At 38.3% G+C, this 15,815-nt stretch overlaps 1 protein-coding gene across 1 annotated transcript; it reads right to left on the minus strand.

The window, feature by feature from the left end:
• Nucleotides 1-10,713: 10,713 nt before the first annotated feature.
• LOC129743618 (checkpoint protein HUS1) lies at nucleotides 10,714-11,828 on the minus strand. Its single transcript, XM_055735697.1, has 2 exons — nucleotides 11,441-11,828; nucleotides 10,714-11,377 (listed from the first exon to the last, which is right to left on the minus strand). The coding sequence occupies exons 1-2, from the start codon at nucleotides 11,699-11,701 to the stop codon at nucleotides 10,754-10,756; spliced, it is 885 nt and encodes a 294-aa protein (XP_055591672.1). The 5' UTR covers nucleotides 11,702-11,828; the 3' UTR covers nucleotides 10,714-10,753.
• Between the last annotated feature and the right edge of the window lie 3,987 nt (nucleotides 11,829-15,815).

Consider the following 15,815-nt stretch of genomic DNA (forward strand, 5'->3'; position numbering starts at 1 on the left):
AATACGGGAGTGAGCGCCAACGAACGGATCCTTTGGTTGACGTCGCCTTAAAATCAGTAGGCGAACTGTTCGCAAAGCATCGGAATGAACTTAAGAGATGCAGTCATTTGAACCAATCGTGCCACAGCGTCGTTGCGATGCGTTCATTTGCAATCAAAAGTCGGCGTGCTATGTTCGCAAGCCGACGCTTCCGAAGATGAAGTTAGTTTGATGTGGTCGGGAAAAAGTCAAACGCTGCATACAAAATGATGCGATGCTTTGCACCTCTGCCAACAAGACAATTTACCTATCGCACTGTTCGATCTCGAACGTATAGTTCACCCTGAGTAGAATGAATAACGCCTAAAGGTAGACAAGTACTTAGCATCGCTATAATGTTGCCAATCCTTTCTTGTAGTTCTGTATTGTTGAAATTCGCGGGAGAAGTTGAAATTTGAAATTGAAACAAAATAAAATCTCTGTTCATTTTAAGTCGTCGACAAGAAAAGGTGTTAATTTACTCATCCGTAAAGGTCTGAACAAACACGCACAAAAAAACAACTTTCTGTTTAAGCTATTTTTTTTGAACATTTTTAAATCGAGAAAAGAGCTTTGTATTACCGTTAATTACCGTTAATTTCTCTGGTGTACCTTACTTATATTTTCAGCCAATCAAACCAATTATCATAAAAAAATTATCATAGCTGCCAATTTTTTTTAATCATAGTTGAATATTAGGTTCTTTTGTAGTTTTAAATAGAAGAAAATAGAAAAAATAGAATCGAAGGAAAATCATGAAGTCAGTATCAAATTAGGAATATTGAATCAAAACTTTCATTTCAGATTAAATTAAATAGTGATTTTAGTATCATAACCCAGATTTTTATTTCATAATCAGCCATCATTAAATAATAAGTTATGAAACTTAAAAATGAACTTTATCATGAAATTCAAGTAGATGTTCGTTTTAAATTAAAAAATCATATTTTATATTTTGGTTCCGCACTCGGCTGGCTCTCAAGATTCACACCAATCATATCGTCAATATTGTTTCTAGATCATTCATACAACGAAAATTAAAAATTTTCATCCAATTTTAGATTGACAAAAAAGGTGGTTATTTCAATTGCAATTGATTACGACTCCACATTAAAGAACAATATTAACTACACAAGAAAACAGCATTTCATGTGTTTTAATAACTGGTTTTCAAAGATTTTGGTATCATGAATTCGAATATTTCGTCAAATTTTGGTGCTATAGATCGTGGAAATTTTAAAAATTTACCTATTTTTCACTGAAATCAGTCATAAATTTATGATTAATTACATAAAAAACTGATTTTAAACCTGTTTACTATCCGTTATTTAACTAAAAATCAAAATATTCTTGTTCCAGAGGTGCATTTTCATTGTGATTGAGATGCATGTCATTTTTTGAAAAATTTAATTGGAAAGAATTTTTTTTGACATTACTAAAGAACTTGAAGTTTTTATTATTAAAGATTTAAATTTATATAACAAATTTATTGGAGACTAAGTTACATTTTGATTTGTCAAATTCCTAGATTTTCTTAGAACTGGAAAAAATAGAAAAATAAACCTTTTATAACTATTTCTTCAAAGTCAAAATTACTCTCAGTCATCGAGAAAGTTGATTATTGATTCAAACCCTTTATTTTCAATATTTTTGTAACATTTTACAGTTCTTTTTTTTGTTAAAGTGTACAAATTAATTTTTACATATTTTCAAATGGTAGCCTTTAATCTCAGAATCGAGAGGTGATATAATTGAATTACAAGCATATTTGGCTTCAACACTCTCGAATCAATCAAAACCAGCTCTTCAATTTTTTGCACCTCGAAAAAATGTGTTTTTTTTGTGCTATCAATTAATTATCAAGGATCAATTACCCTTCGTTTTATGATTTTTTAAATTATTTCTTAAAAATGGTTCTAAAATGTCGGGAATAATGTATGCTTCAAGAAATTAAAAACAAAATTTTTGCTTTATTTGTACATTCTTGATTGCAAATTGGTTATCTACTGTTCGAAACGAAGGGCTTAAATTTTATGGCATTCATTCAGATTAAAAAAAGTTATATTATATCAGAATAAATTAAGATTTAAAAATAAAATTCTTTGACCACAATTCACAACAAGAAAAGAATTTCAATATGAATAAACACAACAGCTCCCTGGTATACGAAATACGAAAATCAACGTTTTATCAACATTTTATCGAATGGAAAATGATAGATTCGCAGATTGATACAACAAGGATATCGAAATAACCTTTTTTTTTAAAAAAAAAAGTTTAAAATCTTCACTAATTATGAAAATTTTCAGAGTAGGTACCTCTGAATCAGAGGCTCTGATTTCGTTCAATGAGATCAATTTAAAGAAGAAGGGGCAGTGTTCAGAACCCCCGTATTCACTCTTAATTCTCTTTATTGGTCGAATTTTAAACCTTCTTTTTTGTGTTCTTTTCGGCGAATAATATTAAAATAGTTCAAACTCATCTTAAGAGAATTTTTTGATGAAATTTCCATTTTTCATAGAATTTTCTCTAGTGTGACATTCTTGCGTAGAAATATCAACATAGAGATAACCACCTTAAGAGAAATTTCGTTCAAGTTCAGAACAAAGTGTACTAGATTTTGTGTTTTTATTCAAAAGTTAACACTAAAAGATACCGTTTTCGGCAAAAAAATGGAAAGGACCCAAAAGTCACATGGGGCAGTTTTGCTTGGAACGGCAGAGTAAAGGGTGTTCGGATCAAAAAGTAGTCAACTAAAATTCACCGTATTCTCAATAATCATTCATATTAAAAACCTGAACACCCCTAATTTTGTAGGTGTGTACTGCCGTTGGAAGCATAATTGTCACATGTTACATTCTGAAATTTCTCACTTTTTGGTGTCTAGAGAACTTATTTCAAAATTTTTATTTGCCGTTTTTTGATAGATACATCAAGTTCACTCTAAAAACACGTTTTTATTAAATATAATAAAAATATGTGTAAATTATTTTTCGGCATATCGGTGAAATGTATATTCTTGGAGAAAGAATATCAGAAATGAAATTGATGAAGATGGATAGAAAAGTGAGAAGAAGATTTACAGATGTTGAAAAGAGCGAAAGAGCATTTTTGCGAGGAAAACTTATTACGCACACCATACTTTACCCCGCAACATTTCATTATTTAGGAGAAGTAGTACCGGGATAGCGGTGGCACTACCTTAATCTATACAATGAAATCTGGTTGGTCCGAAGTCTACATGTGATGAACACATATACTCCGGACGGGCTAACGAACATAATTCCTAAAGTTCACTCGGTCCATGGCAACCGTTCTCCAATTTCTCGGGCAACCCACGTTCGCCAGATCACGCTTCACTTGGTCTAACCATCTCGCTCGTTGCGCCCCCGCTCGTCTTGTTTCTACCGGATTCGTAGCGAACACCTGTTTTGCAGGACAGTCGTCCGGCATTCTCGCAACATGTCCTGCCCAGCGTATCCGGCCAGCTTTCACCACCTTCTGGATACTGGGTTCGCCGTAGAGTCGCGCGAGCTCGTGGTTCATCCTTCGCCTCCACACTCCGTTCTCCTGTACGCCGCCAAAGATGGTTCTTAACACTCGTCGCTCGAATACTCCGAGTGTACGCAGGTCCTCCTCGAGCAATATCCATGTCTCGTGCCCGTAGAGAACAACCGGTCTAATGAGCGTCATATACAGGTTACACTTCGTGCGAGGGCTAAGTCTTCTCGACCGCAGTTGCTTGTGGAGTCCATAGTAGGCACGACTTCCGCTGATAATTCGCCTCCGGATCTCACGGCTGGTGTCATTGTCTGCGGTCACCAGTGAGCCGAGATAGACAAAGTCTTCGACTATCTCCAGCTCGTCGCCGTCGATCATGACCTTGTTATTACTGGACAAGCGGGTTCGGTCGGTCTCGGATCCGCAGGCCAGCATGTACTTCGTCTTGGACGTATTAATCATCAACCCAATCCTTCCTGCTTCGCGTTTCAGTTTGCGGTAAATCTCCTCCACCGCCGCAGATGATCTGCCGTGTATGTGTAGAATGATGCTACAACGTTTGGTATTTAGTTTTCAAAATGGCGTCCAAGCGAGAGAATTTACGAGTCAGAATTTTGTATATGCGTTGTGAAAATTCAAACTACACGCACGCAGAAATAGCAAAATCGCTGAATGTGGCGAAATCAACCGTCACCAAAGTAATAAAAGTGTTCGGGGAACGTTTGTCGACAGCTAGGAAGCCGGAATCTGGGGAAAATCGAAATCCGGGAGCCGCAATGACGAACTGAAGAGAGGCTAACACTTTCAAGCGGAACTCCAATCTCTCCGTTCGAGATGTCGCCAATAAGTTGGAAATATCGTCTACAATCGTGCATGAAGCCTAATCGCAATGAAAAGTTAAACCTTACGGCAAAAACAAGATCTCGGAAGCTGTATACGACATTGTTGACAAAGTTTGATTGCGTGGTAATGGACGACGAAACACACGCCAAGGCAGACTTCAGATAGCTTCCGGGACAAGAGTTATATACACAGTTTTTATAACATTTTCAAGCATATAAACTATCAAAGTTTGCCAAGAAATATCTCGTTTGGGGAGTTGTCTGTACCTAGGGCTTGAAAAGCGACATTTTTGTCGCAGCTGGGACCGTTAACAACGGTATGCCGCTAACAACATTCAGGTTGTGCCCAAGGATAAGAACTCTCCCAACAAACCAGAACTTCTCCCAATCGAAAAATATTGAACAATAGTTAACCAAAACCATAAGAAAACCCAAAAAACTGTAAGCAGCGAGGAGCAGTTCAAGGCAAACTGGGGTTATGCGCCGAAGAAAGTGGATAAGGTGACTGCACAAAATCTGATGGGCGTCAAACGAAAGTCTCGCCAATTTGGTTAAGATCGACCGGAATCTTAACTGACTACTTTTTTTATTCGAAGACCCTTTAGTCATGCATTGATTATTTCGAGAGCTCGAGTATTTAAACCGATAGCCGGTAAAGCAATCATATCATCTTTGGCGCAATGCACATTTCAGTAAATTTTCGGGTCATACCCAAGCAACCAAATTCCCTTCAAAAGGTTTCGTAGAAGCTTAATCAGCTCTCGTTTCTGTCTGAAGAGAATGCTAGTCAGCCCAAAATTTAAGTTCTTAAAGCTCCTTTCAAGTTCGTTTAGGTGGCTGTAGAGAATGTTAATCAGCTTCTAAGAGAATGTCAAAAACTTCTACGTGCCGAAAAAAAAATCGGGTTGACAGATTGCTCTGACAACCAAATGACAGATTTCTATGGTGCCGGTCTATTAGACCATGATAGATCGGCAACATTTCATTGGAAATTGAATCGCGTTGCGTTAATTCAGGAAACAACAAAATTATTCAAAATGTTACACTGATGCCTGGTGTGCCAAAAGACATCGAGAAAACATATGGGAGCAGAAGGTCATGTTTTGCAGCGGTCTAATAGTCCATGTTAACTATTCCAACCCACGATAGCCCTTCACATACAATACTATATAATATGTACCCAATTATGAGCACTTACTTACTTACCTTTTGCATATTTGCAGCTGTACTTCCGAACCGAGTAAAGCTGGCCCAGACGTGGCGCGTTTGTTTTGTCAAGAAGAACAGCTCAAACCAACAGTCACGGTGCCAGTGCCAGAGAGAGAAAGATAACGAATGTTCCGGTTCGGTTCCGGTTTCCGCCGGCTTTCGTCTGCCCATGTGTGTGTCACCAAAGCTTCCTCATTTTTCTGCTGGGTCGGCCGGCCGGATTTAACCATCTTGGGCGGATTTATCTACCCAGATCCGTACTTTTTTACACAAGCCTACCAATTCTTCAGATACTAACTAGGTACAAGCGACTACAACCGGAGAGTCCCGAGTGTGTTGGATTAAACGATACAACAAAAACGGAATCCCATGGTTGGTATCAAAAGTTGTGATGATTTGGTTTCCGAGAAACTACAAAAAAAATCAACAAACAAACGTGATTACGGCAACTGGAGCGTGGCCCGGATGGGATTAAGTTCTTGGTTGTAGAAAGCAAACAAAACAAAGCAGAATCGCCGGAATGCTGTCAGCTTCCCATTAGGCACCGAATCGTTTTTTTTTTTTGAAGATTCGGAAAACAGGCACACCAAAATTGTCGTTCATTAGCAGCACTTGCACAATTTCAAAGCTTCATGCATATTCTGGAATGGTATGGGAGAGTTCTTATCTGTACATAAGATAAGGTTACAGATTCAGATTCAAAATTTTTATTTGAGATTCTGATTTGAGGATTTTGCCTCAAAATTTGGTTTCAGATTTAGACTCTAGGATCAGATTCAAAATTTTGATTCGGTTTCAAAATCAGATTCAGATTAAGCAGATTCAGATTTTAAATTCAGCTATTAGATTTCAAATTTCGAAATTCAAATTTTACAATCTGATTTCGGCCTTGGATCTCAGATTCAAATGGCGAAATATGATTTTAATTCCATATTAGGAATTCAATTTTCGATTTAAGAAGGACTCAGATTTCACATTTAGATTTCAAATTTCAGATTCAGATACAAATTTCAGATTTTTAGATTTAGAATTCAGATTTCACTCTCAGTTTGAAGTTTTAATTTCAAATGTCAGATCTGAGATTCAAATCTCAGAATTGAGATTCAGATTTTTTACTCATTTTCCAGATTCAGACTCTTATTTTCAGATTTAAGTTGAAGAATAAGATTTTGGGTTGAGTTTTATTTTCAGACTTCAAATTAGATTCCCATTGAGGATTCATATTTCAGGTTTAGGTTTTAGTTAGAAAATTTTAAAACTCAGATTAATATTTCTGATTTACGATTAAAATTAAAATGTCAGATTTAGGATTCAGATTTAAATTTAAATTTTAAATTTTCTATTCAATTTCTATCTAAAAATTAGATTTTTTTTGCCAGGAATTTACCACTTCTTAGCATTCTCCCCTACATGTAAGATTCAGATTAAGATAAATATCAGATTTCAGGTTTAGATTTCTTCAGATTTCGAATTTAGATTTCACATTGCGACTTCAGATTCAAATTTTGATTTGAGATTCATATTCAAATGTGATGTTCAAGTTCTGATCTAAAAAATCATATTTAAGCTCCAGATTTAGATATCAGATTTTGATTCTAGATTTAGATTTAGGATGCAGATTTCAGATTTTGATTCAGGTTTTCATATTATAGATTCCTATTTCAGATTTCAGACCCTAGAATTCATATACACCAAGGTTTTTTTTACACTGATATACGTACCGCGAAAAAAAAAACATGTAAAAATCCGTGCTAATAAAAAAAGACCTTTAAATTTCTGCAGCTCTGAAACTTGAAACAATGAGACATGTAACTTGACACTTAAGACCTGAGACCTGAAACCTGAGATTTGGGACTTGAAACTTTAGACTTGAGACATGAAACCTGAGATCTTAGATCTGAGACCTGCGAACTTATACCTGAATCTTGAGAACTGAAAATTGAGACATGAGACCTGAGAACTGATACCTGAGACGTGGATTTGAGACCTGAGACTTTCAACATGACACCTGAGACCTGAGATCTGAAACTTGGGACCTGGGACTTAAGACATGATGACACCTGAGATCTGAGACCTGAGATATAAGACATGAGACATGAGACCTGAGACATAAAACATGAGACATGGGACCTGAGGCCTGAGATTAGAGACTTAAGACATGAGACCTGAGAAGACATGACACCTGAGACCTGAGGCCGGTAACATGAGACATGAGATTTTGGACCTGAGACATGAGACATTAGACTTGAGACATGGGATATGAGATCTGAGACATGAGACCTGAGACATGAAAACTGAGACATGTCTCAGGTCTAAAGTCTCATGTCTCATTTTTCATGGCTCTTGTCTCATGCCTCAGGTCTCATGCTCAAGTCTCAAGTCTCATATCTCTTGTCTCAGGTCTAAAGTCTCAGGTCTCATGCCTCGTGTCTCAGATCTCATATCTCAGGTCTCAGAACTCACGTATCACATTCTTAGTCTCAGAGCTTAGATTTTCCCAACTTCAAAAAGATTCTAAGTGTTTTCTTTCGAAAACGAATATTTTCTCTGAAAAACCGTGTTAAATGGCGAAATCCGTGTAAAAATACCGTGTTAATTCGCGAAATCCGTGTAAAAATACCGTGTAAAAAAACTGCGTAAAAAAACCTTGGTGTACAGATATCAGATTCAGATTGAAGTTTTACTCATATTTCAGATTCAAGTTTCATATTCAAATTTCTTTTTTTCCGGGATTTTAAACCCAATGGGTTCATTCGTTCCAAATATTCAAATTTCGGAGTCAGGTTTCAGATTTCAAATTGAACTCAGATTCAGATTGAGGTTTTAGAATCATATTCAGATTCTGGGCCTCAAATTCACATTCTAGATTTCAAAATCAATCCTTGCTAATTGATGGTTTTTTCAGGAGCTTTGAAATGATGTTTCACTAACAAGGACATCGAAGTGAACGTAATTTCCGGAAATTTGTTGGATGGGTTATTCAAGTGATTTTTATACGAAGGAACAGGCTGGATCTGCTGAAAAATTGTAGGTTTTGAGGCTTGTATAATGCAGCCGAAGTCAGGGTTTAGAAGTTTATGTCCAAAATAAATCCATTTATCAGAAGCGAAATTCGACACAAGAAATCCAATCCAACTGACCATAACCTGCGCACAATGCCAGAAAATCACGTTAGACTGAAGAATGTTTAGCAAAACTAGAAAAAAAACACAAATCGATTAGGTTGTACAAATCTAGCGGAACAAACTAGATTGTAGACAAAACATGGCTTCTTTTATTATTTTCCTTACTTCATTGCTCGCGGACTATGAACTATGTAGATGGACGTTTCCAATAAATTCTCAATTAATGTTTAAATAAAAATTAATGAGAGCACCGTGGGAATTCCGAAATGAGGATCTGGAAATCATACATACACATACACACGGAGGAGGAAACACATACACTCAATATTCACATGTACGGATTTGGCAATCCCGTTGAAAACAAAGAGTCATCAGTTCAAATTTTGTTTGAGGATGTTTTTTGGTAGAAACAGAAATCATCAGCTCTTGTCCTCAACATAAAAATAATGTTACTTTTAAATGTTCCATTTATGATTATTAAACATTTCTAATAGGAATTAAGTGAAATTCCTTGAACTCCTGACACGATTTGGAGATGGATTCTAGTGGAATTTCCTTCTCATCGAAATGTGGGTGAGATCCTCACACACACAGAGAGGGAAATCCCCAATCTCCCCAACTCGCATCGCATACATTGCAAATGATGCAAAGAAAAACAACGGAGATGATTCCGATGATTCACGTTTCAGTTTCAATCGGCGGACCCCTTGTGGCTGTATAGGTGTGTTCGAAATGTGTCTTCAGCACTCTCCCCGGCGTTTCCCACCCCCACCCAATCCGATACACACACACCTCTTCTTCTTTTTCAAGCAGCAGCAGCAAGTCGGTGGGTTGAAAACTCACTCACTTACGACGACGTATGAGAATTTTTCTTCACTTTTCCGGCACCCAGAAAATCCCCTTGCTGGCAAAAACCCAATACTGACCCCAGACTTCTTCCAGAGCACTATCGATTGCTACGGGCTGATCCAATTCACTTTCTTCCGTCGAAATGGTTCCCAAGGGACTCAAAGCCAATCAAACAAAAACCACCCGAGTTAACACGAGAAACTTTCCGGACACCCTTCGGCGAAGGCAGAAAAAAATCAATCAAGTTTTTCGCCCAATGGAACACGCAAATGGGGTTTCGGCTTATCGAGTCCACGCACCACTCATTTGTCACCGGAACACCGATCGAAGAACGACACTTTCGGAACGAATCCGGTTCCAAACAATTGCTGATGATGACGACGACGGCGATGACACGGATCTCCAAGATTTGACGACGGAAACATCCACGGCTCGCGAAGAACGGAACACAAGTGCAAGGTCTACCGAACTGGAGTGATGATTCTATCCTCCTAGCTTCTCGCTGCGTGTGTACAAATACACAGGACCCGTGATGTGCCCGATATGCCGTTTCTTGTATACGGATACGATTCATATAGGAATTGATGTGAGATTTCGTCGCACGATGTTTGCGTGAGACTGTTTCTTATAGGAAAACATAAATCCGGTTGGCTTTTTCGGGCGAGGAAGCTTTTTCGAGCTGTCAAAATTTGCTTAACGAGGGGCTTTCGAATTTTGAAAGCATAAATTTACAGTACGTTTCACAAATTAATAGGTATCATTAGAAAATCCCGAACCAACTCCGTTTCACTTTCAACTTTTAATATGATCAAGCAATAATTACTATAAAATACTGCACAGTTATACAAGACTTTTTTGGAAGCAGAAACGAGAGCTAACGCCTAAGTAAGTATGTAAATAGTAAGTAAACAATATTGTGTAAATAAATTAAAATTAGTAAGCAAGAGGTTAGTATAGTCATTATGTAATTAAGTAAGTAAGAAAGTAAGTCAATCATCATAACGATAATTTTGCTCACAGTTTTTCTGTTGGATTATAACCATTTTGTTTCAAATCTTTTTGAAATAAACAAACAGTTCCATAAACTGTGTTCAACTTCTCAGAAACTTAACAGTTCAGTTGCGTTATTCATTTAAACATCATCCTATTTAGAAAATACATTTGAAATATAAATTTTGAAATATAATCTTATTCATTTTAACAATTTATTTATTCAAAATCAACAGCCGGTAATATAAAATTGAGAAACACATTATCCCTTACCACTAATTTGATGTTCACTAAATGTTCATTCTTAATGTTTGCTATCATTTTGAGATCGAAAAAATTCACGCTCTCCAGCAGGATGGACAGTTTCTTAGAATCTACTTTGCAGGATGCTTCCTCCAGTCCTGCCGATGAATTGTTGCTTGTTCTGGAAACGTTCGACTGATCCGGGGGTTTTGCTCGGGAACATTGAATCCCTTTATAGTGACTGGCTACGGTAACCAGGTTAGTTTCTACTACTAGAGATAGCTCTCCGCCTAAGGTGGCGTACAGGGTGACCGAAGGGGAAAGGTTCTTTTTCTTGTCCAGAAGACTTTTAAGTGATTTTATGCCCGGTAGTAGAACCGTCAAATCGTAAGCCACATCCAAGGGCAAGTTGAAGTTAACCCAATCGGTCCTTGGGGCTACCGTTATCGGAATGTCATGCTTTATCTTGGGACAAATGATGTCGCTATCGTTGTGGGTCGTTCCACTCATTTCGACCGACAAACAAACCATATCCGTTTTAGAGAGTTTCAACTTAAGGTATTCGACATGGTTGGACCGAACGTAAGCCAAGGCTTGGACCTTAAATCAAATTTCAAGTTTTAAATATTCAAATTTCTCGTTTAGAAATATACTACAAGTTACCAAATTCGCCGCCAAAACAACCATATAGATCTGATTGTAATCCGTATCGATCCCGTCCATGACGTACTCGCTGAAGAATCCCTGGACACCGATTTCACACCACAGGCACTGCCCAGCTTCTACCTCCGCCTCAATCTGGATCATCACCTTGGTCGGTTGTATGTTGATGATCAAATTTTTGTTGATACGCGAGAAGGTCGTTACAATGTTTAGCAATTCCCTCATGTAAACGCTGTCCACAATCATCGCTCGGAATTTCATATTTTAGCTTTTCAATTAACAAATAGGAACTCAAATGAAACAGGTTTTTAAACGAAAACACGATTTTTGGCACACAATTTTCAAACTGTTTATGAATTAGTGAACGTTCAAATTCGCGCCCGGTAAATGCATAAAATTTGTAAACAAAGCATAAAAGCTTGAAACTCCCGGTTTCTCATTTTGAAAGCTTTTAAAAAGCTTAATAGGAAAACACCGGAACTCACTCCTGAAAAACTTATCACTAAAGAGTGCTTTTAAGGTAAAAGGATGTAGCTTGAACCTTAATTGAATATTTTTTAAATAAATTGAAACCGGAAGTACCATCTTAAATTAGGAGAAAAATGGATTTTCTGTGTTTCTCTAGATTTTTAATATCGTGCCGCCTAAAATTTGTTGAATCGAAGCAACAGACATATTTTGCGTCACTGATGTGAAGTTAAGGCCAACGTCTATGTTTACAAACGTTCCCTCAAATTTTCAAAACAAGTACTTCTCTCGTGAGTTGGGCTAACGCTGGCCCTAGCGGTCCCACAACAGGGACAACTCTAAATAAAAAAAAACAAGAACTTAACCATGAACTGCAAGGAAGCATTCCTCGTAACGGATTGCGATCGCGCCAAAGAACAGAAAACGCGAGAACTGTTGGTCAAATTCATGGAAACCCTAAACGACCATTGCCGGCTCATCAGGAACCTGATGAGCTGCGAAAGTCACAACATAGACCGGATCTGGTTCTCCTCGATTCGGTACGAGCTGTTGACGCGGTCCGTTCCGGGCGGAACAACCTATCCGAAAGAATTTGTCGAGCAGATGCGGCTGGAATTGCTGGAAGCAATCATCCGGGGTCTTGCCTTGGCTGGCCATTTGGTTTCGGAAACCGTGGACAGTTACAACACCATTCAGGAGTGTTTCGCGGTTTTGGAAAAGAAGGCCTACAGTCTGGATTGGACTTTGCCTACGGAACTTATCGAGGGAACGGATACGAAAAAATCCCTGGAAGAGGCGCTAAGTGACGGGCGCAATATTTGTACTCAGCTGCGTGGGATGGTATCGGAACTGAAGATTACCTATAACGGTGTTGAGCCATGTGAATCGAAATCTATCGGAGGTTTCAGGGGTCTCCTTGCGATTCCTAAGGGGTTTGAGCAAATGGTCGAAAATTTCACCACCGATGTTGAAGAGATGGTCAAATAAATTTCATTGGTTCGAAAATCTTTTCATTTACTTTCTTAGAATATTTTAGTTAGAGAGTATCAGTTTTGAAACAAAAAAAAAACGGATTGCAAAACATTCCTCACATATCACGTTTCTTTCAGCCAACGTCCTCAGTCGTTTTGATAGGTTTTGATACAGACTTCTGTCGTATACAAGGGTCTTGAAATTGCTTTCAAAGACAAGTTGCAGACGAACAGAACAATTTTTATTACATTAAGACGAAAGTTTCTCCGTGTATCCAGAATTCACTTAACCACAGAGCACCTACAACGAATGCTACAACCTCAAACAGCTGTCTTCTCAGCTCTAAGACTCACTGCCGCAATGGAGTATTTTAACCATTGCGATCTACAATTACCATGTTCCTGCACTTCGAAGTTCATGTTTCGATAAAAAGCGTCGAAGCTCAGGAACAAAAGAATTGTAGATAGCAGAGGCAAGAAAACTCCATCGTCGCAAATGAACTCAGATCACGAAACAAAGACGACGAAGGGGTGCGCCCTTCGAAGCTCAAATGAATTCATCATCTGACAAAAGAATCATTACAGACCGAGGATAACCGTCGTCTTCATCTTGTTTCGTTCGTGACCTTTCTTCCGATTTCTCTTGACAAACTTCGATGATAACCTTCTCTCGCTATGACTCGACAAAAGTTACTTGGAGGTAGCCGAATCGGAGCCATAGAAAGACCGTCGTCCAGTCTGGATTCATTTGGAAGGCTGAAGCCGCTGGAGAGTTGTAGGACCTAGAGACATTTCAAGATATCACCCACCAAGACATTCCGGGATTTGAGCATTACTTCGCTGCTCGAATCTATCCTAATGGGGACTACAGCCGAAAATTATCTACTGGATATTTGCAGCTATTATAAGACCCAAAATCTCTTATGCCTCCTTAGTATGGTGGACCAAAACTATGCAAATTACGGCCCAGAAAAAACTAGCGAAGCTCCAAAGACTAGCAACGCTAGCTATAACTGGCGCAAAGCGAAGCACACCGAATGAGGCTCTAAATGCACTACTAAATATTCTGCCTCTACATCAATTCATTGAGTTAGAGGCGGAACGTAGTGCCTTGAGACTCTCCAAACACAAAACTCTCTATGAAGGAGATCTTACAGGACACCTCAAAATCCTAAAGAAATTTAAATTAAACTCACTTATTGTGAAAAATGATGACTGGATGGAGCCCATTTTCAACCTAGACATACCATACAATGTAACTATCAATGATAGGGACGTGTGGGAGTCAGGTGGACCTGCGGTTCCTTCCAGATCGATCCTATTCTTCACTGATGGGTCAAAAATGGATAAAAGAACTGGGGCAGGGGTTTTCGGACCTAGACTCAGGATCTCAATTCCTATGGGAAACTGGCCAACAGTATTCCAAGCTGAAATTCAAGCAATTCTAGAATGCACTTTAGCCTGTTTGGAAAGGGGATACAGGTACACAAGTATCTGCATGTTCTCTGACAGCCAGGCTGCTCTCCGAGCACTAAGTACGTTCACATGTTACTCCAAACTAGTTTGGGAGTGTATAGTTGCACTAAGAAACCTGGCCATAAGGAACAGAGTATCTTTATTCTGGGTACCAGGCCACTGCGGTATCCTAGGGAACGAAGAAGCAGACCAACTAGCTAGGGAAGGATCTCAGGGACTGTTGATTGGACCTGAACCTTTCTGCGGAGTATCGAGAAGTGCCTTGACTATGGAGCTCAAGAACTGGGAAAGCACCACTATTGTTTCCAACTGGAAAACAGCTGAGGGAGCAACTCAGGCAAAAAGATTCATTGAACCAAGCGCACGACACTCAAAATACATGTTGAACTTAAGTGAGCACGAATTAAGTACTTACACAGGTCTCTTGACCGGACATTGTCCAACAAAACAGCATCTCAAAAGGATAAACATAATTCTGAACGATGACTGTCGGTTCTATGGGTTCGAAAAAGAAACTGCAGAGCATCCCCTATGCAACTGCTGCGCCCTTCTAAATAGGAGAGAGCGTGTACTTGGGGCAAAGTTAATAAGCGCACAAGACATATGGTTGCATATCAGCCCTAAGAAGGTTATATCATACATCTTTGATATCATACCCGATTGGGATAAAATGCTTAGTCAGCAATCACTGTCACTCCAATAAATAGTGCAGGTGAACCTGACAGCATATAGTAACGCGGGGTAAACACCACAATAGATCAACTACTGGTCGCAGTTTGCTCTCCCCTACAGGGAAAAAAAAGAATCTATCCTATCCTATCTAATCCTATCTGAGCTGTTGGAGAAGTTAGTATTCGGAGATTATACCCTCAAGCTCAGTCACACTTTGACGCCCCACGTGGGAAGGTCCTTGAGGAATATGTCTATATCTACACACAACGAAAAAAATCTGTAAAATCACATCACATGTGATGTAAATAAAAAGAAGCATCATATATGCCGGAGTTTTCAGAGCTAGTTGGAAATTACACGCCAGTGAAATGTTGCAACGTGTAAAATAAAAAATGATGTAAAATATGGCAACATGTAAAATAAAAATGATGTAAATTATAAAACCACTGAATATTGGAAGAAAAACTTTCCAATTGGAATCTGTTTTGTTTTATTTATTGGTATTTATGATTCAATAATGGAATTATCTCATGTCATAATAAAAATAAAACCTTTTTGTAATTAATTTAATTTATTTCATTTGGTGACATTGATTATTTTAATCTCACAATTTTTTATATTAGGAGTCACATTCACACTTTTATTTTTTCTCGAAGACCGGATCCAAAGTTGAATAACTTAGAGCTGCTTCCAGAACCGCTTCCTGCTTCACGAAGATCTCTGGGAACTTTAATCGCGGGAAAACTGCTTAAAAAAATACTTTTTGGTGCACGACTTGACTTGACACT

The sequence above is a fragment of the Uranotaenia lowii genome, chromosome 2 (genome assembly GCF_029784155.1).
Source record: "Uranotaenia lowii strain MFRU-FL chromosome 2, ASM2978415v1, whole genome shotgun sequence".
NCBI lineage: Eukaryota > Metazoa > Arthropoda > Insecta > Diptera > Culicidae > Uranotaenia > Uranotaenia lowii.

Excerpts from the sequence above, each read along its gene's own strand:
- LOC129743618 (XM_055735697.1), bottom strand. The coding sequence starts at position 11,701 with ATGAAATTCCGAGCGATGATTGTGGACAGCGTTTACATGAGGGAATTG. Across the intron at positions 11,378-11,440 it reads TTGTTTTGGCGGCGAATTTG|GTCCAAGCCTTGGCTTACGT; the intron begins GTAACTTGTAGT and ends ATTTGATTTAAG.